The 27,924-nt window shown below is 29.3% G+C and overlaps 3 protein-coding genes across 4 annotated transcripts in view; all 3 read right to left on the reverse strand.

Moving 5' to 3' along the window:
• The window catches only part of LOC106636928 (aldo-keto reductase family 1 member B1), a 403,668-nt gene that overhangs the window by 370,681 nt on the left and 5,063 nt on the right, over positions 1–27,924 (reverse strand). The window lies entirely within an intron of this gene.
• On the reverse strand, positions 4,445–9,719 carry LOC106636895 (OTU domain-containing protein 7B). Of its 2 annotated transcripts, none has more exons than XM_089593259.1 (9): positions 9,471–9,719; positions 8,313–8,720; positions 7,710–7,968; positions 7,492–7,642; positions 7,012–7,380; positions 5,806–6,119; positions 5,562–5,720; positions 5,427–5,487; positions 4,445–5,346 (listed from the first exon to the last, which is right to left on the reverse strand). In XM_089593259.1, the coding sequence occupies exons 2-9, from the start codon at positions 8,560–8,562 to the stop codon at positions 5,194–5,196; spliced, it is 1,716 nt and encodes a 571-aa protein (XP_089449385.1). In that variant the 5' UTR covers positions 8,563–8,720; positions 9,471–9,719; the 3' UTR covers positions 4,445–5,193. The 2 variants fall into 2 exon arrangements, with proteins under 2 accessions (XP_089449385.1, XP_014204929.2); XM_014349443.2 differs by lacking the exon at positions 9,471–9,719 and adding an exon at positions 8,989–9,274.
• LOC106636975 (cytochrome P450 4C1-like) lies at positions 15,641–19,593 on the reverse strand. Its single transcript, XM_089593600.1, has 9 exons — positions 19,378–19,593; positions 19,190–19,299; positions 19,002–19,092; positions 18,657–18,921; positions 16,889–17,030; positions 16,736–16,814; positions 16,543–16,655; positions 16,220–16,457; positions 15,641–16,106 (listed from the first exon to the last, which is right to left on the reverse strand). Exons 1-9 carry the CDS (start codon positions 19,538–19,540, stop codon positions 15,754–15,756), a joined length of 1,554 nt encoding a protein of 517 aa, XP_089449726.1. The 5' UTR covers positions 19,541–19,593; the 3' UTR covers positions 15,641–15,753.

The following is a 27,924-nucleotide window of genomic DNA, read 5'->3' on the forward strand; positions in this document are numbered from 1 at the left end:
TTGTTTTAAATGTATTAACACTTTATTTAACAGATGAATTAAATCAGTAGAAAACAAAGTCTCAGTTACTTTTTACAATGTCTTTTTTACAGAAAAAAATTTTTGTGTGTACAGATAATAATTACATTCATCGGTTCTACAAATGTCAAGGAATATCCTAAGAAAATGATTTAAATGGCCAAAACAAGTTTTTCTATCTAGAAACAACGTAAAAATGATACAAAAATGTGTTCTTTGTAAAACTAGTGGCAAAGCAAAGCAATTTCTTATATAAAAAAGATTCATGTCAATGAAAAATTATCGTAACTTGTTAATACATATGTTTATTATGTTCAACATCAAAACAACCCTTTACATCCATGAGTATCAACATAATCTATACTAAAAGCATGCCATGAGATCAACTGATTATTCCGAGGTACACTATTTTTCTTGCGTTGACTACAAAACAATATTTGAATAAATTGTATTAATCTGGATTTTCCTACAATCTGGTGGACATATTTCTTTTTTTAACCTGAATGTTCCAGATAGTGTAAAAATGCTAACATAAACTTATCTTAATTCACAAACAACTGCAAATTTACCTGAAATTTTTGTTTGTTTTCTTATTTTGTTTTTTTAATTATTGTACGTTATTTTTTCTGTGATGCATAAACAATTATTCGTGCTTCTGCACGAGGAAGAGATGCCATTATTCCACGTTATCATGTTTGTATTCCAACATGTGACTACAGTTGTAAATTCATATGTTAATTAATACTCATTAAGTTTTTGTTTCAAGATTTTCTTAGTTCACAAGTGTAATTACAAGTTAATGTTTAGTATTATTTATCGGTGAAGTAATTAAAAAATTAAATGTTACACATTACAATGGTCAAAATATGAGTCACTATTTTTATAATAAAATACCCAAAAAGGGGGAGAGGTCAAGTATTTTTGAAAAAACTGTTTAAAAATTGTTTTTAAAAAATATAGAAAAATACTCTAAAAAAAAATTTTTTTAATTCAGAAAAAAGCTTAAAAGAGCTAGAAAAAATTTTTATTTTTAATTCAGAAAAAACTGCTTAAAAACTTTTTTGAAAATTATTTTAAAAAGTTCAGAAAATAATACTTACAAGACCGTTCAAACAAATTTTTTTGTAGTTCAAAAAACACTGTTACAAATAATTTTCGAAGAAATTATTTTTAAAAAATTCAGAAAACAAAATTTAAAACAACATTCTTACCAATTTTTAAAAAATTCATAATATTTAATATTTTTAAAAACTTTCAAAGAAATTTTTTTTAAGTTAACAAAAACAATAATTAAAAAACTTTTAGAAATTATTTTTATATTCAGAAAAAAATACTTCAAGACTTTCAAAGAAATTATTTTTATTATTAAGAAGAAATACAAAAAAAAATTTTTTTATAAAAAAAATACTTCATAAATTTCAAAAGAAATGACTTTAAAAAAAATTTAAAAAAAATTAAACAAAATATGATAAAAATTATTTTTTTTAATATTCAGAAAACAACCCTTTAAAGAACATTTAAATCAATTTGTTTAATTCAGAAAAAAATATTTTTTTTAAGTTTCAAAGATAACATTTTTATAGAATTCAGAAAACAATACTTTAAAAAATGTTTTAACTAATTTTCAAAAAATTCAGAAATAACATCTTTAAAAACTTTGAAGAAAATTATTTTTAAAATAAACAAAAACAATAGCTAAAAAAAACTTTTTAAAAACTATTTTCATTTTTAAGAAAAAAAATACTGGAAAAATTGTTTTTTTAGTTAAAAAAAATACTTAAAAAAGTTTGAAAGACATTCTTAAAAAATTCAGGAAAAAATTTTGAAACCATTATAGAAATTATATTTTAAGAAATCAAAAAAAACATTTTAAAAACTTTCAAAGAAGTTATTTTTTAAAATTCAGAAAACAATACTTTAAAAAAGTTCTAACCAATTTTTCAATAATTCAGAAAAGATATTTTTAAAAAATTGTAATGAAACTATATTTAAATAAACAAAAACAATAATTTAAAAAAACTTTTAAGTAATTATTTTTATTATTCAGAAAAAAATACTTTAAAAAATTGTCTTAGAAATTATTTTTAAGAAATTCAGGAAACACTACTTCAAAAAATTTATTTTTTTTTAAATGTAGAAGACAATAATTAAAAAAACCTTTAGAGAAAACATTGTTATTATTTAGAAAAATAAAACCTAAAGAATTAAAAAAAAAAAAAAAATTAAAAAAAACTTGAAAAAAAATTATTTTTGAAGAATTTAGAAAAAAATATTAAAAAAAAATTTATGATAATAATTGTTTTTTAAAAATTCGGAAAACAATAATTAAAAAATTTTCAAAGAAATTTTTTTCATTAATCGGAAAAAGTACTCTAAAAAAATTATTGACAATTAAAAATACTTGAAAAACTTTAAAAGAAATCATTTCAAAAAAAATTAAAAAATTGCAACAAAAATTGTTTTCCTTTAATTTATAAAATGACACTTTAAAAGAAGTTAAAACCATTTTTTTTAATTCAGAAAATATATTTTAAATATTTTTAAAGAAATTATTTTTAAAAAATTCAGAAAACAATGCTTTAAAAAACATTCTAACCAATTTTTTAAAAATTTAGAAAGAATATTTTTAAAAAATTTCGAAGTAATTATCTTTAAAATAAACAAAAACAATAGTTTAAAAAACTCTTAAAAATTATCATTATTATTCAGAAAAAAATACTGTAAATCTTTTAAAGAAATTATTTTCATTATTAAGAAAAAATACAAAAAAATTTTTTTATTAAAAAAAATACTTCTTAAATTTCAAAAGAAATGATTTTGAAAAAAATTAGAAAAAAATTAAGTAAAATATAAAAAAAATTTATTTTTCTAATATTCAGAAAACAATTCTTTAAAGAACATTAAAACCAAGTTGTTTCATTCAGAAAAAAAATTCTTTTAAAGAAATTATTTTTATAGAATTCAGAAAACACTTTTAAAAAAAAATTTTTTAAGAAATTATTTTTAAATAATTCAGAAAACAATACTTTGATAAATATTCCAAACCAATTTTCAAAAAATTCAGAAAAAATATTTTTTTAAACTTTCAAAGAAATTATTTTTAAAATAAACAAAATCCAAAACTGCAATAAAAATTTTTTTTTCAATTCTAGAAAATAATACTTTACAAAACGTTAAAACCAATTTATTTAATTCAGAAAAAATACTTTAAATACTTTCAAAGAAGTTATTTTTAAGAAATTCAGAAAATATTCATTATAAAAACCTTTAGAGAAATTATTTTTAATACCTAAAAAAAAGTAATTAAATATTTTTTTTATGAAAAAAAGCACTTAAAAAACTTTAGAACAAATTTTTTTTTTAGTTTAGATAAAAATTTAAAAAAACTATTGTAACATAGTTTTTCAGACATTCAGAGAGCAATAACTTACAAAATTTTTAAAGAAATTATTTTCATCATTCAGAAAAAATGCTTAAAAAAATTTTTAAAGAAACTGTTTTTTTTTTTCAAATTAGAAAAAATACTTAAAAACATCAACAGAAATTATTTTTTAGAAATTTATAAAATAAAAATCAAACAAAATTAAAAAAAAAAATACTTTTAAAAAATTTTTAAGAAATTGTAATTAAAAAATTTAGAAACAAAATATTACAAAATTTTTGTTTGCATGTGTTAAGTACTACATAAATAATACACTCATAATGGCTGTATTAATCGAAATTCTATTTCTTTGATGTTTTTCTAAAAATATCGAGGGTACCCTTGGAAATCACACAAAGAGATGTACGGCTTAGATAAGTATAATAAAATAAAAAATAATTGAGCTGATAAATAGATTACCAAAAATTAAGGTAACATAACTTTTTGTGCCTACAATGCAATTACTACACAGGAAAAATATATTTCGAATTTAATAAATGTTAAAATTTACCTTTTTGCACGTTTACGACGTTTTATATGAGTGATGAACACTTAAAATAATTACTACAGAAAGTATGCTAACATGAAAAAAAAATTATAAGGAAATTTTTAAATAATAGAGACATTTTTACGAATACGTACCAAGTTTTATTTATGATATACACTAATCCAAAGTCAGAATCGTTAATTTTTTTTGTATTGTGTCGAGTTACTACATCAAACGGTCAGAAAAGACAATATTGAAAATTTTAACACAATTAAAAAAAAAAAAGAAACATTGTGCGCGTTCGTGGAAAAAAAATCAAGACATTAGGAGAGACAAAGCAAATCCAAGACGTGTCCATGGTTACCAGGACACTGATAACTAATAATCCAATAGCCCTAATATAAGGATGCATATAGCACATAATTATGATGATGCGTGGTCTTCTGAATAATTTAAATTTTTAAGGTGGCAAATAAAAATAATGTAAAAAAATCAATTGTTTAGAAAAATATTTTATTTTTTCACACATATTTTTTAACTATACATACTTTTTGATACATGTACTTTTTTTTATATTCTCATTTTAAATTAATTTTGATCATTAATCATTGAAGAGATTCGCAAAAATATACTGTGTCGTACGCTTCAATTGTTTATAGTCGTTTATGATGGTAAGAACTACGAAGCACGTGATTGAAAAAGAAAAATTTTAATAACTTAAATAAGCGTGACGTATTGTCGAGTATTAATTATTTTGTTATGGGCGCACAAGGCAAGGCAGGATTGTCGTTATTGATCCATGGGTTCAAATACTCTAGTTAAGGTAGGTAGTTCCGACATTAAATATTTTTAAAGTTCGTGAACTTTTAACTATACATCAATATACGTATATTTTTGGCATAACGTCGACTGTACCTAATTCAAATTACAGAGAAATAAAAAAATAATAAAGTACAAGAATCGTACGAAAATATATTTGATCACGAATTTAAGTCGCAACACATCAGTAGGTGAATTGAATAAAGCTCTAATTTTCAACATGAAGCTTAAAACTATCTTACGTTACTTGAGGTGTAGTTTACTTCATATAAACATGAACTTTAATAACATTCGTCGTTGGATGGATTATGATAAAATTAACAAAAGTACAATCCTTTTGCAAGCTACGTCAAGAAAAGAAATGTGATTGAATACTATATGCGCGAGTAGAAAACGATGAATTGGCTTGAAGCTGCAAAATCGTGCCGAGAACAAAATCAAATCAGGCTCATTTATTTTTTGTTTGACAAAACTTATTGTCATAAGGTAGCTTGAATTTCGTCTCAGCGCCGACGTCGGACCAACACTGCGAACAATAAAATTGATTTTCGGCCGAACCAAAAAATTTGCAGTCTTGGGTACGACATTGTCTAACTACGTTCTATTAAAAAATAAATTGGAAATTATTATTTAAGAAATCGGACGGATAAAATGTTATTTTCCACATAGTTTGATGCTTACGATATCGGTGTTGCTCCACGATTCCGGTTTAGATTCTTGTGTGTCATTGTAAAAAGTAGAACTGCAAGGGATTACAAAATAAAAGAGTAATTAGATTAATTTTGATGGAAAGTGAATAAAAAAAGAATTGCTTACTTGGACAAATATAGCGTTTGATCTTTTTTGGTGCTTGGAGCTGAAAGTTTACTAACATTAGCGTGACTAACGCTATCAATCGAAGTGTAAAACTTTGATTTACCAGCCCCGTAATTCATTTCACTGTAGGAGTGATTACTCTTATTATCTTTTAGGTACCTTAATAGCAAAAAAAAAAAAAATTTTAATCATACATTATAAAAATAGGAAGCTGAGAGTAGACGGCAAACTTTTTTCGGCGTACCTCTCGTGAGCGCTTTCCAGGTAGTTTTGTAGCATTTGATCGACAAATTTATGCCTTTTGCTTCTAATTCTAACGCAGAGTAACGTATCGCCGTAACCTCCCGAATTGGAGGCCGTGTGGCTCTTTGGTCTTTTGGTCATTGACCAGAACTTTTTACTGACCGATTTGCCAATCGATCCAAATTGTTTGGCTACGCCCATCAGCTGCTTTGCCGTCTTACTTCGCGCAGCATCTGACTCCGATAACCTGTCCATCTCATCTGGCATGAATACCTGATACTCGCACTGGAGGTATTTTTTTATGAGAACTTCCATCTAAAAGTATAAGCTTTTCTTTACTCGCTGCTGTAGATGGTTTCCTAGGATTTATTTTTCGAATGGCTGGGAAGGCGAATAAGTTTTTCAATATCAATTGTTTAGCTAGACGCTTTTTCGATTCGAACGAATTTCACTAAAAATGCAGGTCGCTAAAATATTCTAAATTAACTTAACATAAAAAAGGATTTTGAAAAACAAATGTTAAACGTCATTGACGCGGTTTTTACAGTTACGCATCAAAAATTTAAAAATCTGGATTCTCTGTAATATATATTCTTAATATTTTAAGTTACCCATTAAGAAACTTTTTTACACTTCAGGTGCGACTTTTTTCACTAAAAAAGTAAAAAAACTACTTTTTAGCACATTTGCGGATTTCTTTTGTCAGTTTTTCATACACCGGTTTTCTTGAAAGTACATGAAATTTGTTTTCGCGACTTCTTTCTTAATTATCAAGTTGAAAAAGAACTGAAGATTTTTACTTTAAAAATTCGCCGATTTTGGAGCAAATCATATTTTTACAGTAAAAATTTTTAAAATAATATAAATTGCATATTCATTGGGATTTGAATTCAGCTAAATCACTAACTACCAATAAAAATTTACATAAAGTATTTTGGAAGCTGCAAGAGTAAGCTATAAGACATCTACGCCCGCGATCTTTGTGTCCTTATGTATTATGGTGAATATATAAAGTTCACAGTTCAGAGATCAAATCCCTATATACGCCAATTTTTAAATAAATCAAAGACAAAGTTTAATCCAATAATTTGAATTGCAGTTTATCAAAACAGAAAACAAAAGGGATTTACGAATAAGCAGATCATAAGATCAAATTATAATTATTAAATAAAAATAGAACATAACAATAGATTAATATGTTACTAACAGTTGTAGCTTCACAGGGCAATAGATCCTGAGAGGCAGTCCAAACCCAATCTGGACCAGGATCCACGGCAAATAGTACTGGATAAAGTTGGCCAGTGTCGGGATCTACGAGTGGTATACTGTAACCCTCGATGCTACCCTCACTCGGATCCGAGCTACTGTCTACCGTAACGAGAGGCGAAAAGTGCGCTGAATGATATGCCAACAGTAGAGGCGTCTTGTGACAGCTAGAAGGAGGTACCTCAAAGGGCAGATAGATGCCACCAAAGGGTATCGGAGCCATTGCAACACCTTCCGAGTCACGAAGCATCGTCTCCGCTACAACGATTATCGGTCGCCGTAAAATGTGCGCCAACGTGAGAATATGTATCTAGAAAAGAAAAAAAAAATTGATTCTTACTGATTGTGATTGTGTTTATGAAATTCTTATGATATGATAGTGCCATTCTTAATAGCAATTCTTATAAAATTTTGAATTTACCTCTTCCAAGCTTTGGTAAGAAGTGCTAGTATGATTCCTAGGATATGCTGATGCCATGTCAACAATGCTCTGCCTTTCAGACATCCATTCTGCTTCTGTGTATGACAAACCAGCTGCTGCATTTAAATCCATTTGCCTCCATCTCCACCTCCTAGAATGAATAAAAATTATTGAGTAAGAATAAATTAAAACTTCCACAAACAAAAACTCTAGATTACCTAAAGAGGGCGAGACGATATTCTCCTTTTGAAAGTGTTTCGTACAATGTTTCTCTCAAGGAAAGTTCTCTGTCGTGAAAACCCCACATTCCTAAAGATGCAGCATGAAGAAGACAGTTCCCGTCACCAGTTGTTGCCAGTGGCCATAATACCCTGTTTTTTCCTCCTCCGCACCACCAATTCAGTCTTCCAGCATTTTCCAGTGAATTCAAACATCCCACTTCTATAAGTTCTTTTTCCAAAAATTGACGAAAGTCATCTGAAAAATGAAAATTAAAGTGTAAGCTCATTGATACTTACTAAAAGATGGCACTTGATCAAGCAGTTTAAAAAAGGATGGCCTTCATGCTCAAGTTAGTAGAACAATTCCTTGGTTAGAAAATAGTCTAGCCTTAGCAAGTAATTAAAAATAAAAACCATATGATAGTTCCCGTTTATTAGCAATGGAATTTTCTCTTGAACACTAGATACTAGTTTAAATAGTTCTTTGAAAAATCTTTCTCAATTACATTGGTATCTAGTGATATGTACATGCATTAAACAATGCTAAATCCAAACGTGAAGTAAAATTCAGAAAAATAAGTAAGCCTTTAAAAACCTTACCTGGATAGATGGATAAGTCAGGCAACGAAAATGTGAATTCTGGCATGTCAATAGAACCCAGTTCCAGTTGTCTCCTGGCATACTTGACGATATCAGCATTCTCCGTTGCCCTTGATATGCCTCTAGATAACTTTTTGATAGCTCCTTCATTGGCAGTAGGCTCTAGAGCACTACCATTGGAGGTACTTTCCTTATTGAGGGTATCGTACATCGATAAGGCACCACTCATTGCAGTATCGTGTAACGACATTTGAAAGTATGGTTTGCAACGATGCCCCTGTCACTTAACTTGGAGGTCATATGTCAAGTTGCTTCACATGAATACTGATTGTGTACATTGTGTCGATGAACGTATGCTCACATTGTACTCTTGGATGCAACAATTGTCGGATTCAGTTACTTATATACCTGAGGATGAATGAAAGAATCTCTCAGTTACAACAACAAATCTCAATCACTCCTTATTCATCACATTGCCAGCTTTAGCTTAAGGTAATAAGCACTGGCATTGTGTCATAACCACTGATAGGAAGTAAGAACAGTTCAAAGTAACAACTGTCAAATGAAAAATGAATCACAGTCCAAGCACAGGTAAAATTCACACAAACAAATGGTACTGAGTCCAATGAATTAGACTTAAAATACACAGTAGCATTCACATTCTCAATGTACTTACAACTAATCAAGTAAAGATGAACACTGCCTGTTATTTTCTATTCTCTAATAATGTGTATCTCGCGTCTGTGTATGCTTATGCATATACGTATTCTGCAAAGGTTGTACACAACAACAAGACGACGCTATCTTGCAAATTGTACATGTTTTTAGTTATATTTTGGACAGCAAAGAGTACAACAGTAAATTAAAATTATGAATAAAATCAAAAGGGTAAATGAAAAACAAAAGATGTTTCACATCAAAAAAAGCCAAAAAAGTGATTGATACGTTTTATTCCAACTGTCAGTAAGTGCAATAATGTGCATTAGCTATTGGTAAACAAAACAGTATCTAGCAGACGACTAACTCTTCGCAGTATATACGTATATATATATGCGAGGGGAGAAATCAATCAAATATCTAATAATCAATTGATGGATCGGATCAACATCTTACACTGCAAAGGTATGTAAAGAGGTACCAGCAATGAAGTATACGTACTGTTGTTTTGCTGCGCTACTCTCCTTGTATTAAATATATATCTTCGATGGTTTCTTTGACTGATGATGATGAACTAAGTAAGTAACTTTGACCACAGAATCTGCGCACCGTCAACCAACACCATTATACCTGCACCAATGACCAAAATACACAAACAAATAACACACCTGCATGACGCATGTGTGACCACAATAGGTATCACCAATTCACCACCACAGTACCACACTCGCGAAACGAAACTCCAAAACACGCTCAATCGCACACGCGCCGATTGGCTACTTAACTTTACTTACGTAACGCACATTATATATTTCAAGTGCGTCTCACGGTCAACGGGTTATTGTATAGGTATAATCAAAAGAAGCTGGAATAAAAAAAAAAGAATCCCGTGGTCATTTAGGTAGAGCCATAAAAACGTCAACTGATAGTTTAGTCAGTATTACTTTGTTATAAGTAGGTATAGGTATTTTTGGCACTGTAGGTTGATACAATAAAAAATATTTGTCCATAATAACTCAATTAAGTTGCATCTCTAGGGCCCTTTGATTCTCATTCTTGTATTTTTAAAGTCTGTCAATAAATGTGTAGTTAACTTGTGATTTTGGCCAATAAGGGTTCAGTTTATCGATTATTCGAGAACAAGAATAATTATAAATACTTAATTAGTCAAGGTGAAATAAGATTCATTCGAAATCGGTAGTATTTAATTCAATGCTTAATTTTTATTCAAATTACTTTGATAAATTCATCATTTTATTAGTTGACTTCAATCAAATACTTTATTTGACATTATTGTTATTAAAATAAAAATTCAAATAAATTTTTTAAATATTTTATTTTAAATATAAAATTTTAAATGTTAAAGAACGTTAAAACGACTATATTTAATCTAATTTAGAGAAAATTATCAATTACACATTTTAAAACATTGGATTCAAGTGATTAAAATAAATTCTTAACTATAAGTATAACTTTGAACTATTTTTAATTGTTTTAATTATTTAAATACTACAACAATAACTGATGATATTCATTTAATTTTACCTGCTACAAAAGTCAATGACAATTTATTTTGATTAATTTAATTAAACGTAAAAGTAACTAATACTATAATTCAAATAATTTGAGCAAACCTAAACAAAATATATCTTAATGAACAACTAATAAGTGATGAAATCCGATGATAAGAAATAATAAATAAAGTTCATATAATAGACTAAAAATAAAATTTAATAACTGTTATTATTAGTTATCATCAATTTTTTTTCTTCAAAAATAACTAGTAGCTGTTATAAATTACAACTAATTCCAACTTATAACTTCTATTATACATTATTTGTTATCAGCTACTAAAAAATTTGTAAGTAACTGATGAAAATTTTTATAAATTACGTCTAATAATAGAAACGATTTACTGCTGTTTTTTAATAAGCCTTAAACTTTAACTTCTTTTTGTTATTATTAATTTTTATTACCTTGTTATAAATAATTTAATGAGTGAGATTTTGCTTGGAAATATGTATATAAGTGTACAGGTAAAAAAATTTTTTAAACGAATGAGATAATTTTTGCTCGAAAATATGCACATAAATGTACAGGTAGAGAATCATTACAATAACTTTATTTAATAAACAAACGAAATAGTTAAATAAGCGTTTTCATGAGCCTACCATTTAGGTAAAAATAGCGTTTAAACGTTAAAAGCTCTTAAAAGGAGGTACGTACTGAAAAATGTTTTACACGATCGTCGACTCGATTCGACGAGTACAAAAGCTTACAAAAGACAAGTTTAAAAAATTTGCTCCAATATATTAGTATTTGCGGCGGATTTTTTGCATCAAAACTAAACAAAATTTTTATTTTTAATTATTTTTACGCCCCTTTGATTGATACGAGCCGTTTCTCTCTATGTACTTCCTTTTTGTTTGGGTTTACGTTTGATAAAAATAGTTTGAAATAAATCATATAAATTTTTTTATAATTGATAAATTAATTGAAATACAACATTAATTAGTTTTCATTTAATGTAACGTAAATAAACATACATACAATTGAACTCCCTTTCTTTAATAATTATTAAAAATTATTTATCTCGACGACATATTTAAAGTTAAGTGATTAAACACATTATTTTTCAAAACACATTCAAATTAATATAATTAAATACTTCTGATTTTTGTTGAAGTTATTTTAAATGCTTGTATCGTTTACCTTGAAAAATTTTTATTTTTTTAATGCTTAGTACAATCCTGACCATCTCTGTTAATTATAACGTATGCATTGATGTATCTAAGTATGGTAACATTTTTTAAAGATATCAACAAATAAAAAATGCGAATTTGTTTTCAAAAAATTTTAATTTCTGCCAATCAACCAGAACTATGACATACTCTTGAAGTGAGTTTTCGTTGAATGTATATTCAAAAAATTATATATTTTTGTAAGTATTGAAATTAAGCCTTAATTACTCACCACCAGATTTTATTGACTAAGTTAACATATTTGATAATTCAAGAACATGCTCATTCCCGAAGGCTTATTCTATTTGTTACTGATTTAAATCTTTTTTTTTTCATTCTTTGTGCAAGCCAATGTCATCAGAAGTTAACGCTAATTTAATACTTTATCACATAATTTTTCATAATACGTTTTACTCTTACTAATAACGTTTTATATATTTATTAACAGCATACTTTAAATAAATTTTTTCTCAGAAGGGTGAGTTCCAAAAGGCAAGTCCATCTTTGGAGTATTAAATCTGAGTGCAGTAATTTGGCTTCTAGTAAATACTTAGCCAAAATAAAATTAAACACTCAGTAAAACATTGTAAAAAATTTCATCTGAAATAATTTGAACCTTCCTCTACAGATGATTATCACAAAGAGTAAAATACAATTCTATTTTCTCATTAGCGGGCCGTAATGTTATATTAGCTACCATTTTCATTTCAGATGGTTTCAAAACACTAGAAACTCTCCATTTTCTTAAAATGGCTGTTAATACAGTTTTTAGTTCCAAATACGCGAATTTTTTTCCTATGAAGTTCCTTGGTCCTGCACTAAAAGGAAAATATGAGTATATGTGTCGACCCTTTGAATTTTCTGGCAAAAAACGGTCAGGATCGAATGTTTCAGGATCTGGCCAAATTTCAGAGTCATGATGTGCTTGATAAATGTTTAAACTAATTGATGTGCCCTTTGGAATAACTATGGTACTGAGTAACATAATAAATAGACTCATATCTACATCATATTTTTTTTTATACGTAAGCTTTTATATTCAGGGATTCTCTTACAATTTCTTAACGGCCAATACATTTAATATAAATTATTATAATAAAACAAGAAGTGTTTTAATTTGACTAAAGTCTCATTCCAAATAATCATCTGGTATTTGAGTTTCTGTGCATAAATGTCTTGAAATCAATTGCGTAAAAATGTTTCGCCATTTTATATAAAAAGTATAAAAAAAATAATTTTGATTCTGAGCATGATATTAAAAATTATGGGGCTTTAACACTAAAAAGAGAATCATCGTTCGCACTAGTTACAATACATTGTATACCACAAGTGCCCGAAATACTTGTTCTGTGTGTACAGTAAGTCCTTCGTGAATTTATGCATAAAAAAAAGTATAAAAAGTGATTACTTTGCGCCCTTGTGCATACAAATTTACTTTACCCATGAGCACGAAAATCAAGTGTCTCGTCAACTCTGTGCGGGAAAGAAAAATTTGATTTCTTTCGAATGTCATAGTTTACGTCTTTCATCAAGATGATGTATAAAATGTTGGATTTCATTTACCTGAGTATGATTTTTTATTTATAATCTAAATAAGGAAGGCTTAGGATATCAAGTTAGAAGACAATATTTATACTGTTGTGAAGATGACAACAGAAAATTTATTTTAAAAATTAAATAGAATAAAAGTAGATATTCTCGGAGTACAAAGTGTTTGGGATCGTAACCTATTATGAAAAATAGTTTTATACTGATTTTATAGCTGTAATATTAGTTAATTATAATTTTTATTTTAAAGTCAGCAACAAATTTTACATATAATAATGTCTCGTGAATAAAATGTGATGAGTGAAACAGTTGGTGAAACTAATCTTCATCGTACTCGACAATACGTTTGTGTTTGGATCGTGGATACAATTATTTTGTTCAGACTATTACAGTTATGTATGAAAATGTCAAGCAAACACACTTGTTTGCACTGATTTAGATAAACTGCAGAGCCATAAGGCTTAGGTCTTTCATCAACATGCTTTCTTATTCTTGCAAATTTTTAATTAACCCAACAACTGGAAACTTTTGAATATAAGAGTAAAAGTCAAATTCCAATAGTACGTTGTAGTAGAAATGACCATGAATATTGCACTCCAAAAAGTGGTCAAAAGTTACTCGAGTACCTTCAGAGATCTCATTATCAAATTTATGTATCTATAAGAACCTTACAACATTTCGGATATCTCGGCCACTATACAGTTCATGGTTCTCTTCAGGAATAATAATTTTTTTTAATCCTACTATTTGTATTTGTGTTTCGAAATACGAACATTCTAGAAGCTAAGTCATGCATCGAAAATAGTTATGAATAAAATGAAGAAATTTAGTGGCTTTTTAATACTTGATAATCACACTTTGATCCAGCTAGTAGTTTTTTACTAACACTAGTAAGCTAATCGTTGATGCTATGAAGTGTAATTAAGTGAATTTCGTGAAGTCATGACACACTTTAAACTCAAATTATTTTCAGTTTAATGTCAAGTACTATTAACAAATTTTTGGATTTGCAATGGGTAGCCCTGTAAGCTCCATTTTATGATATCTTTATATGCAGCTGTTGGAGACAAAGTTTTGAAAAAAATTGGACTTTTATTGGACTTTATGATATACTACAGGTATGTGCAACACGCAATCGCTTTTCAATAGTTATAATAGTACTACTTGATTTGCGTATAACATTATGACAAATAATAACATGTGTTTTCCGGACTAACAACTAATTCTCCAGAACGACAGCAGCATCGTAAGAAATTGGTATAAAAAACTTAAATTTTCTAAAAGGTGTTTAAAATATCTGTCACACAATCAGTGTTCCTTAAAATAGGTAAAAATTATACATTGATGGACAGCATCATATAATTGTCACAACCCATATTTCATAAAGATAATCTAAGATAGATGATTAAATTATTAGTACTTCATAACAATTACTATTCTAAATTCATTGAAAAATAGATATAAAAAAAAATTGCACTGTTTATTTAACGACTTTCACTAAGGCACTTCAGTAGCTGTGAATAGCAACAACATATCCCTTCTTGTTTTTTCAGACTTTGTATATTTTAATAATAACACTCAAAAGATTACTCAAATTGCAAATTTCTGTTACGTTAATAAGTATTAATAAATTAAGTTGCATTATAAAGTTACGGCAAGATATCACAACGAAGATGAAGGTGGAGGGTATTACTTAAACTAGACTGACATAACTGTATTAAAAAAATACTCAGGCCAATCAGCTAGGAGTTTAAGAGTAAGAGTATAGTCAATACACATATATTATGAGAGATTTTAAGAATAAATAAGAACGATGAGATCTCTGTCAGTATTCTGGATGTGTAAAGCATATCTAAGATTCTGATGATGTTAATATTTTTGATACACAAAGTAATCTTTACTAGTACTTTAAATAGAATAGCTGATATACAACGGTTGACACAATCTCATCCAAATCAACTACGAATAATCAGATAAAATTATGTATGAACACACGCATTACCCTAATTTTATACCTATTATCTGACACATTTCTCATTATCCTGCTGGACTTTTCATTGATGCAGATCTTTTGTGAAAGCTCTTGTCAAAACAATTAGCCAGAAAAATCTCGTAAGTAGTTGTAAGCATTATATAATTCTTATGTTTGTGGTAGTGATTATAAAGCAGAATTAATTTAGCCACTAAAACTATTTAGTGTAATTAAAGAATGATGTGTCACTGATCAAAACTTTGCAGCGTTCGTATAAATACATTAATATGAGAACGAGACCACTAGAATTACTTAATTATTAAACCAATACCATTACTCAAGTCTTTCACTCTAATATATACTCGCGAACTAAAAGAGTACTTAATACTTTGTTTATAATAGGATATTAACTCATACTTCAGTAATAAAAAACTATCAACGTATAAAGATTGCGTATAGCGTTTTTGCATTTAGTATGTTGGGCTCAGTTGTGCCTGCAGTAAAAAATTTATGTAAGCAATCGCTACAAATAGTTATTATGAGGCGTGAAATACAATTCTATTTTCTCATTAGCGGGCCGTAATGTTATATTAGCTACCATTTTCATTTCAGATGGCTTTAAAACACTAGAAACTTTCCATTTTCTTAAAATGGCTGTTAATACAGTTTTTAGTTCCAAATACGCGAATTTTTTCCCGATGCAGTTTCTTGGTCCTGCACTAAAAGGAAAATATGAGTATATGTGTCGACCCTTTGAATTTTCTGGCAAAAAACGGTCAGGATCGAATGTTTCAGGATCTGGCCAAATTTCAGGGTCATGATGTGCTTGATAAATGTTTAAACTAATTGATGTGCCCTTTGGAATTTGATGACCATCTAAAAAATATTTAATAATAATTAATTTTAATAAAATTGCCATAACAAGATTTTTGATCTCTTAGTTCATAATAAGTATAATACAAGAGACAAAAAAATAATTCAAATTTTACCAATAACAATCTCATGCTCGGTGCTTCGACTAATTGAAGGAACACTTGGATATATTCTAAGAGCTTCCTTTATTACACGGTCCAAATATTTTAATTGTCCTAATTGACTTGCTGTTGCAACTTCATCAGAATCACCAACTACTTCTTTTAATTCTTCGTAAACTTTTTCTTGTATTTCAGGAGCATTGCTGAGAGCAAACAAAGCATTGCATATACCCATAGCAGTTGTATCTTGACCCTAAGTATGTATAATTAATTAATAATCGACTTAAATCTTAAGGTAAACGATAATTTTTCATTGAATAAGAAAATCTCATAATTACCGCAAACATGAATGTATCAACTTCTTCCCTCAATTCCTCCAGAGACAATGGACTATCAGCATTTTCACTTGCATCTAATAACAGATCTAAAAATGCTTTGGGTTTTCGTTTCCCTATTTATAATAACAAAATATTAAAATTGTACATGTATTACTAAAGGAATAAAAAAATCAAAGGTAAGTTAAATATTTACCGTAAACATTATCTTCTTCAATTTCTGTGACACCAGATATTTTTTTTTCAGCACGTTCCCTGTGCTTGTCCATTATCACCTACGTGTACATAAATAGATTCTGTTTAGAATTCATTTTTAACATTATATCTACTGAGGATCATATTTTTATACTTTTTCTGTGAATTTATGCATGATTTTAACAGCTTTCCGAAATTGTTTACCACTTGGTGTTTTGTTGTATATGAAGTCTGACGCTAACCAAAATCGAAGAACTCTTTCAGTGAATAGTCTGGTGATACTAAAAATATGCAATCAAGAGTTATAAAGAATATTTAGCAAATAGATGAATTCTATTTTACACAGTGTAAGTGAATTTTAAAATAATCTGACCTTGGTCTCTATCAATATTATTTCACTGTTATGTAGACTATCGGTAATATAAGTGTGAACATTTATTTTATAAGTAGCTTTAAGGGCATTCAGTATATCATCTAAAATTTCTACTTTACCCACTTTCCTATAGTAAGAAATTATTGTTAATAACTAATTATATAACTACTTAAATCCAAAATGATGAGAACAGCCCCCAACCTGGTACTTTCAGAATTTAATCAAGCCCAAATTCAATACAAACCGTTGCAAATTGAGAGAAAAAAGTTACATTTCAGACTATGCACACTGACCCACTCTTTTCTGATCACGAAATGTAACTTTTTTCTCTAAGTTCGCAACAATTTGTATTGAATTAAGGCTTGATTGTTTCTTCAAAGTACTAGCTTTGGGGCTTTTCTCGTCATTTTGGGTTTAAATGGTAGTTTTCCTACGAGTTTGAAAAGTCTTTGTTTGCGAACCGAGAGGTTTGCGGCCCGAGCCGAAGGCGAGGTCCGTAACGAGGTTCGTAAAGGAGACTTTTCGAACGAGTTCCGGAAAACTGCTTTTTCGCCCGAGGAAGTACCAGCCTCCCAAAACCACCCGAGGGCGGAAATAGTTATATAATTAGTTATTAACAATAGTTTCTTATTACAGGGAAGTCGATAAAGTAGAAATTCTAGATAATATACTGAATGCCCTTAACAGTCCTAAGGTTAAGATATTTCAAACATAATCAGATTATGATGCAAATTAAACGTTTATAGTATCTTTTTTTACTTGTGTCTTAAAAATTCAAATTATCGATCAAGTAAAATAAGTTGAAATTGCAAAATCGTAATTCAAACCAAAATCTTATTAAAATTATATCCAACTAACAGACTATTTTTACTCTGAAGTGGGTGTACAAAATTATTATTTAATAGCATAATTTGTAATGACATAAAAAGAGCCAATCTTCAAATAGAGCTGTTAAAAAATTTTGATGTAGTAAAATTAGTAGTGAATAATATTTATTAAAAAAATAATAGTTTCCTAGAATTAAATAAATAAATTTTTTGGAGTTACGTTACTTTTTAAATTATTTTTGCGTAAACACTTTTTTTTGCAAGTCAGTGGTCTTAAAAATTTTTTCTTTAAGTCTGTTATCATGCATACTTAGATACTTAAAAGATTGATACACGTAAAGTAGATAATAGACCTCAACATACGCTATAAAATTCATATTAAACTTTTCATCAACATCTTTTGATGAAGTCAAGGGACCAATATTCTTTGATGTGCAAATTTATTTAGAATGGCATGAGCTTAATTATGTTAGTTTTTCATTTACTTCTAACAAGTAAAGTGTTATTTTTTCCGTTAAGCATGTCAAAAAGGCCCCTCCCACAAAACATATTTGTTACAAAAGCTATTTTTGACAATTTTTACGAATGTCCTTATCTGAAATGATGAAAGATAGTGTAACCTAATAATCAATTTATCCAACCTTAAATTTAATTCTAACGACAATCATAAAGACCTCGGATAATAAGTGAATTTAAATAATATTTATAGGATACTTCAATACTTGTGGAGTGCCTGGCAGTATTCGTTATCCGGTTGTTGGATTGCGTTAACACTAACACCCATAGCTGTTTCACAAATTGTATCAAGAGTGTATCTGCCAATGATATCGAAAATGTTAATGGGAGCTTTTGGATTACTGTGGCATTCCTTGTCTATAAGTTCAATCAATGCTTGGACATTTTCTCTCATTACTGCGGAATACTCCCCGAGTACACCAAAGTGAAATGCAGGTGTTATCAGTCTTCTGTGATTAAACCATCTTGTGCCTTAAGAATAAATAAAATTTCACTACTTTTGATACCCATAAATGCATGCATAATTGCGATCAAGTTCTAATTTGTATTACCTGTAGTCGTTATCAAACCTTCACCTAGCCATGGCTTTATAAAGTTATAAAATCTTGATTTTTTTATTATTGTTGTACTTGTTAAAATTTTCTGAAAATATATTTGACGTAGGATAAGTTATTTGTATTATATTTCTATGGGTAATAAGACATTTTAAAAATATTATTTTACTAATAAAAAACATAACCTCTATCTGATGAGGTTTTCGAAGTACAACTGTGGGTTCAGTACCAACCCAGAACAGAACCATACCATTTTTGAATTGGTAACATATTTTGTTCAACTCATTGAGTCGGTCTAAAAAAACTTATTTTCATCAGAAACATTTTTTTTTCACTACCGTTAATTCTCATTGCTTTCGTAAATTATGATTACCTTCAGGAGGAATACCTATCATGAGTGGAGCAATGCCAATAAGAGGATATTGTTTTGGTCCAGGTACTGTTTCTAATATTTTACGAACTTTCATATAATTTGAGAGCCATTTCTGTATCAAAATGACAGCTAGTACGATAAGTACGAGATAAATCGAGACCATTCTCAGATACCTTCACAATCGTCAAGTCTTCCAAAATATTATATTGCGAACCTGCTTTTAGGTAAAATTACTTCTCAGCATATATTTTTCCAGTTGGAAAAATCTAGCTTTGTGGGCTTACCCAAAAACTTAGTAATTTTTTTTATTAGTCATTTAGGAGTTATTAGTAAAACCATTAAAATGTTAACATTAGTATGCAAAGTTTTTTAAATTAAATAATGATACTGTTGTTGCTTATAGTTACAGAAAAAAAAATTATTTCGGTTACAAGTGCGAAAAAGACGAAGAAGTACAAGTGGTAGAAATAGATTAGCACAAGTGTCCAGTTGTCGGAAACGAATGCAAGTCGTAGGCGTAGCTTGAGTGCGATAACTTGGCGAAAGCTACCAGCATCAGACATGTGTACAATATTATCACAGAAGTGTTAAAATAATGTCTGTTAGTTTATGGCAAACATTTCTCATGTTGTTTTCTATTTGTAAATACTTATTTTCTATACATAACTACAAACAAATTTAAATAAACTGGTGGAATTTTTCCATCCAATAGCTTTTGATACTTACAAGCGGCAAAAAGCTTCGGTTTCGAATAAAATTTTTAGATTAGTCGTACAGTAAGTACGTTCCATTGATCATAATTTTTTTCTTTTTTGTGCGTAACTTGGCGAGAAAATTATAGATAATATTTAAATACAATTTTTTTACACGGTACGTGCTGCTCAAAAATGTTTGATATAAGAAGTTATAAATCTGAACAAAATACATCTTTGTACATACTAAATATATTTTTCAGAGTAGTTTTGTTCTAAAACTGCAGACGATAAAAGTACTTTTAAGTTGATAAAAAAAGAATTCTTTTACGATAGCTCAAATTCTTAGTTGTAATTGCAGGACTAAGTGTCAAATCTAAAGTAGTAAATCTCAAAAAATACTTGTTCATGCAAAACATTGTGTACATCGCAATGAAAGCTCTTTCTCTGGTTATTAATTTATTAACTATGCTTTATAATTATGTGAAAACCTAGAAATATTGTTAATTTAGACCCTTTTTTTCATATTTTACTTTTAAATTTCATTTTCTCGTATTAAAGTACGATGTGAAGGAACACAATAAAATTCAACGATTCCTTTAGCCACATTACTAATTTACTTGTAAGTTCATTATTTTAACAGTTTTTCCAATCACACTTAAATATATTTTAGTTAGAAAAAGAAAACTAGAAAAAAACTTTATAGTTAAGGATATGCCCACATTTCATGCCATAATTCTTCCAATATTATACTCCCCCCATATACTCCCTGCGTTAAAATAATTACACAAAAACATACGATCACTGCTTGTACACTTAATCCATTGAAATACTGCGAACTGCCTTTGGCTGATGTAGCAACTTAAACTGAATGAGGCAGCAGAATATTGCAGACTGAGATCCGCTTAAACAAGTTGTCTCTCCCCTTCCTTTTTTCCTCCTTCCTCGCTCTCTCATGAAAGTATTTTATATCCATGACAGACTTTCAAACAACGAGATATCATCTCATCCATGATCGTTTTTTATATCAATATTGGATTTTTTACGATAAGGCATAATTAAAACTATTTTAAATAATTGGATCATTTTTTTTTAGAAAATGCTAATCTCCGAAGAAGTAATTTTTCCTCCATTCAAGTTGACAATTATGATGATTATTCTGGTAAAGTGACTCCAAATTTGTGTACATTTATAATTTTTTCTGAGTTTCACGATACAGGTGTAGTTTTTTTTTTTTTTGCATATCTTCAATATGTGAATCGATCGTAGCTTACTCATCTGAGGCTTGAACTAGTGGTAGAACTGAGATACGAGTGATCAAGCGAAGCGTATAATTATGAATACTAGTCGGGTATTAACATCATTGAAACCATAGAGGTATCATACATTTTTTTGTTTCAAATAGGGAGACTAAAATGTTTCAATGCTGAAGAATGAAAATTAGAAAATGTGTTACTAAAGAGATTGTCAGCGATAAGATTGAACGTTGTGTATTTACATTATGATTACAAATGTGGAATGCATAACTTGTCTCATGATTTTCTTACATCGTAACAAGGCTTATTTACTTGCATGGCAAAATATTTTAAAATCGTTTACCAAATTTTGTTGTTAAGACTTTTAAAAAAATTACTCAATAGCGATATCATCTAAAGCTAAATCAAAATAAGAGATTGAGATATTTTGCAGTAGTCTTACAATCTTTCAAAAAATGGAATATATTATTATTACTAAAAATCATTAAATAACTCAATCATCTACTATTTTGATGCGCATAAACACTTAAAGAATCTAGAAACGATTAAAGTCATAAAAATTAGTGGACATATTTAAATTTTCTTAGACAACTGTAAAACTTTATTAGGGTCTTTTTTTAAATACTACTAAGTTATTAAAATATTGTATGCTTATAGGATTATTTTCATCATTAAATTGAAATGTTTTGCTCCTACTAGACGAAGATTTGTTACTGACGAAAAATAACGTATCGAGATAATCTATTATGAATATGTTAGCTACTCAAGCAAGTAATTATGTATGTGTGTATATGTGTGGATGAAGTCAGCCATAATTACTACAAGATTTCCTCGTACAAATGTGACCCATCAGTGTTTATTTTTTGTTTTAATTTTTTATGACCGCAAAAAAACGTAGTTTGTTGAGAATGTAGAATATTTTTATGAGCAAATATTTAATTACGTAAAGGCATTATAATGTATCTGGTGTATTTGAAATTGTATCACAAAACGAATAAAAGGCCATGAAGAAAAGTTAATGAGAAAATTTCGTGTCAATTAATTAGTATTTTATTTATTTGAAAAAATTAAGATGTCTCAGTAACAATTAAAGAATAATAGCAATGCCTTGGCCTTATTTCTTGTTTATTGGTGTAAAAAAAAGTTCTAATCTATTATCACCTGGTTTCAAAGAGAAACTAGAAGTCATTTTAATGTCACTAGGATTCAGAAGACTAGAAACGCGCCACTTTCGCAAAATAGTTGACAGTACAATTTTTACTTCCAACATTGCTAATGTATCCCCAATACACCGTCTTGGTCCGTGGCTAAATGGAACATATGCATAAGGATGTCTTCCCTGGCAATTTTCCGGCAAAAATCTATCGGGATCGAATGTTTCGGCATTTTCCCAAATTTCAGGGTCTCGGTGTAGTTGATAAATTTGAATGTTTACGGTGGTCCCTTTTGGAATGAAGAAATTGTCTGAAAAAATATGATTTTTTGAGACTTGTAATCTTTACAATAATATGAATATTTGATTTGTTTAATACGTAGATTCGAACAAATCTTTCGAAATATTAAAATATTGATTTCCATCATTAAAATATGAAAGATGGGTGCAATTTATCAAAATTTATATTGAAATAGTAATCTAATAGTTTCAGCTTAATAAACAAGTTTGTACCACAAATATATTTAGAGTAAAAAAGAGTATATTTTTTAATCATGCCAAACACTTTTAAGTATTAAAATAAATTTCGAAACAATTTTTTTTCTGGTCACGGGATACATTGTAATCATTAAATTTTTAGATAATATGAATTGATCAGGTAAGAAAAGGTCATACCAATAACTGCATGATTATTCAGTGAACGGCCAATTATTGGTATGCTTGGATAAAGCCTTAGGACTTCTTGTATAACTCTATCTAAATAGTGTAATTCTGTTAATTGTTCAATTGTCGCAGGCATTCCATCTTCACCCAAAACATTGTTTAATTCTTTTAACAATTTTTCTTGGACTTTTGGAGCATTGCCAAGAGAAAATAATGCCCAAGAAATCGCTGATGATATGGTATTGTATCCCTTTAAAACATAAAAAAATGATTTTATGTACGTAAGTAATTTTTTAATTGTTAGTAATTAATTTCTTACTAGAAATAAAAATGTATCCAGTTCCTGCCTTATTTCTTCAAACGTCAGTGGCTGTTGAAAGGTTTCGTTTTTATCTAAAATATGATCTAACAATGTACTACTTTCCTTTGTTTCTGTATCTAAAAAAAAAAAAAAAAAAAAATCAAACAACAAATTGCATCGTTTTTTTAATTTTATTAATGAAAGTAAAGATCAAACGCCACATTTACTTCTTTCACCACGATTTTCTTCAACACTTTGTTTTTCTCTTTGTCGCTCTGTTTGCTTTTGTTTTAATACCTAAAGAATGTTAAATACTATATTAATATTGCATCAAATGATTTTTTTTGATTCAGCAAAACAAATTTTTACATTTTTAGTAAGATCATGCAAAATCTTCACAGTTCTTAACATTTTTTTTCCAAGTTTTTTTCGATAAAAAATGAAGTCGGATGTCACCCATGCTCTCCAATATCTTTCTGTGGCTGCTTCACAAAAACTGTGTTAACATTAATCAAATCGTAAGGTTTTTTTATAATCTAATAATATTAAACGATTGTTTTGTTTTTATGTACAGCATTACTCTTTAACTGCCCTACTGCATGCATTGTCTGATTTTTGCAACGTATCTACGTCGATTCCTAAAACTGTTTCACAGGTCATGTCGAAGGCGTATTTCATAGCCAAGGAAAATATATTGATAGAAGACTTCGGTCGTACTTTTGCACTTATTTGCTTCATTAGTACATCTACTTTCTTATTTATTGCTGTTAGGTAATGTTTCAATACATCTTCTTCAAATCCGGATCTTACGACGTGTCTATGAATGTGCCACTTGTTGCCTACAGAAAAATGAAATAAGAATCTATTAATCAGTAAAATCATTCAATAATCATTATTAGAATTAACATTAGCAAAATTAAAAAGCCACCGGTTTTTCACAAATGAAAATAATAATAAGACTTGTATAAAAAAACCTTTGGCCGTGAGAAGTCCTTTTCCCACCCAAGGTTTCAGAATTCCGTAAGTTTTTGATTTGACGACAAACGTGCCGCTTCTCAGAATAATCTATATTAATTTTATAATTTAAGTATTTTATAATTTAACCAGAAGTAAAGCAAAGTATTTTAACGTACTTCTATTTGCTGAGGCTTACGAATATTTACGAAAGGCTGCATTCCAAGCCAAATCACAACCATACCCGAAGGATACTCCAAACAAAGATCGTTCAGCCACTCGAACCGATCTATAAAAATTAACTTTGTGAAGTGAAATTTTTCAAAAATTTTTCAACTCGAATTTTATCAGAAGTTATTTTTAATCCACCTTCTGGAGGGATTACAGCTATTTGCCAAGAGTGTCCGATAAATGGCCAGGTTTTCGGGCCTGGTATGAACCCCAGAACATCTCGTAAAGTAAAATAATCAGACAACCAAAAGTACAGTGCTAGTGATATCATAAGTACAACTAAGAAAATAAAGAGCATGAATACCGGCCACATGTTTTAACCAAAAAATTAAAATTTGGACCACCAAAAATTTATTATTATTAACACTGATTGACAAATTTTTTAAAATTCTGTGTTCCTTATTATTTGTGCAACCGGAGAATCCAAATATGCGAGCACCATAAGGTTTACGTTTACGTAACGTCCTAAGAACCGCACGGAAGGAGGGTCCATCGGTGACTGACAATTTTCTGCGATAGAGCGGGGTGGATTCATCCACGTTCTTCCCTACTTTTGGACTTGGGCACAGATAAAGTTTCAATTTTTTTTGCAATACAGTTTTTTGACAAAAGTGTAATGCATTATTTGTGCTGAAAAATTTTTATTTAATAACCATTTACAACACAGTGCTCAACAAAATTTACTCAGTAAAAACAATGCATTACAATTTGAAAGATAGAAAAAATTTAGAAAAAAAAAAGGATCATAGTATTTGAAAAAGTATTTAAAGATTTTATTTCAAATACTTTACAATAAACTTACAGGTATAAGACATAATTCTTTTTTTTTTTTTGCAAGAATTAAAAAAAATTTTCTAATATGGTGTTGTGAATATTATCCAAATAATATTTACATTAAACACATAAAATTTTTAGCAAGAAAAATATACTTTATTCTAGAAAAAAAAAAAATTTCCGATCGTTAAAAATCTATAAAATAATTGTGCCCAAATATCTATACTAGAAATAAATTTTACAATGTATTACTGTAATTATTCTTTATTGTTGTTTACTCATTTAATATGAGTTTTGTAGACGTTGTAAATAAATGTATGAAACTTGATGAGAATCACATGAAAATAAACGTTAAAGTCCTTTATTTTACTTAAAATTATAATATTAATAATCTGTGAGTTATTGTACATTTGATGATCGTAAAAATAAAACTTTTTCATTATGAAAATATTTTTCATATTATTTTGTGTAAAATTAAGAATACACGAAGACTAAAAGCAAGTTGTCCGATATTACTTTCACGAGCTCGAAACGTATCCTGCAGCCTACTGGTAATTTGATAGGAAGCCTGTACAAGTGTGTATATATAGCACGATGTATGGGAGTTCTTTCGTAACTTCAAGGTTGTTGGGATTCGTTCCAGCAGTATTTATTCGTTCAATTTTTTAACCAGTCGAATGCATTTATGAAAAAATTTGGAAAAAGTTAATTTTATCTTTATTTGCATGTTGTATAATTTTATTTATTTACATATCTATTTATGCACAACAATATTTCCTGCAATAATTTAGTTGGAAATGAAGTAGCTATTTTTTATGAATAAGTAAACATTTACTCATAACAGAAATAAATATTTATTTATAATTTTTACAATGATTCAAGTAACTTTTCGTTGTTGAATCTGACACGCGTACGTGACTGAAAATCACAAATTGCTTCTTACCCAATGTTATTGTCAAAATTTTCCACTAAAAATTCAATCCCTAAAATCTACGAATTCTCGGACCACAGAGGCTCGATCACATTGCACTTGACAGGTCGCAAGGGCGGCGGCAGTGTTGAGGGCAAACTGTTGGGCATGAACTCACCCGGCCAGAGGTGCAACATGTCCAGCACGACGAGGCCGTAGAGCAGTCCACGGACCACAGGTACAACAAAGCTTTTCACTCGTGCGTAATGCGATGACTTTTGCGGCCATATGAATATCAACTTTGGACCACCTACGGTTGAACGAGCTTTATTTGCTTTTCATCGAAGAAAAACACCAAGTCTCTAAATACAAAAGCTTGCGAATCACTTACCCGTGAGTTTCTTAACTTTTCTCACAGCCGCGCGGAAAGGGTTGATTCCCGAGGCTGAAAACGCGATTTCCGGCATTGCTTTTCTGTACTCGTAACCGTTAATTTGCTCCTGGTTTTCAACCGCATCGAAATAAAGAGAATCTCTTTTATCCTCGATATCAATATCTGAATATCTCATACTTTCGAAATTTATTGCAAATTTTACATTTATTGTTGTATGAGAAAAATAAATTTTTTAAAATTACAAGTACACGCGCGAGTACACGCAGAGACGTCGGAAGAAAATTTGTGAAATTTTCGGAATAGGTTAAACATTAACCAAATACCTACATTCAGGTCGTTCTGAGATCCCAATTTTTTTTTTCCTCAAGGAAATTTTATTTTTATTTTGTCTGATTGTTAACTAAACCAAGGATGAAAAAAAACTAATTATCAACGGACTTACCAAAGGTGGTTTGAAAATTCCCTAAATTATTTTTGCATCTACCTATACAATACCGGACAACCGTCGATTACACATCAGTATAGAATATCATACAAATTTTTGCATCATGCGATAAACAACAAGACAAATACTTACTTAAAAATATTTAGCAAGTTTTTTATATTTAAAACATCGACTCGAATTTCGTATTGGATTCTCGGTACGGGCGCCAAAAAAAAAATTCCCAACCAACTTCAAACCGTAAACTTGCATCGTTCCAAATCCAACCTAAAATAACCTCAAAAGCCAGTAAAATTTCCCGTGCAATATTCACCCAAGCCGGCAAACAAGAAAATCGCAAGTGATCAGAAAACATGGCATGCAATAACCCACGTAAGCAACCCCCATTCCGTCAACGAAACCCTCAGAATTACCAAATAACCCCGTTGATTAAATTGATTTTTATAGACGACTCCAGCACAGACGCCAAGACCCCATGTGGAAAAAGTTAGAGTCCTTTCTACCCACTACCAATATCATGACATTTCGACTAATCCACCGTATCCCACAAACGTAGCCCAGGAAGATGTCACCGAGCGTTGCCAGCCCTTCATCCACAATGCGGTCCACCGCTACGAGGATCGGCACCAAGAGCTGGACGAACGTGAGCGCCTTCTGGTCAACAAGACCGGCATTATGGAGCGGTGCATACCCGCTCTGCTGGCCATGAAGTTGTCGCAGACCTGCGAGGGAAAGGACCCTGTGAGCGCACTGGACAAGGTACGGGAACTGATGAAG

Source organism: Copidosoma floridanum, unplaced genomic scaffold (genome assembly GCF_036245765.1).
Source record: "Copidosoma floridanum isolate Cflo_tuat_1 unplaced genomic scaffold, Cflo_Japanese_pri ptg000019l, whole genome shotgun sequence".
In the NCBI taxonomy this organism is placed as follows: domain Eukaryota; kingdom Metazoa; phylum Arthropoda; class Insecta; order Hymenoptera; family Encyrtidae; genus Copidosoma; species Copidosoma floridanum.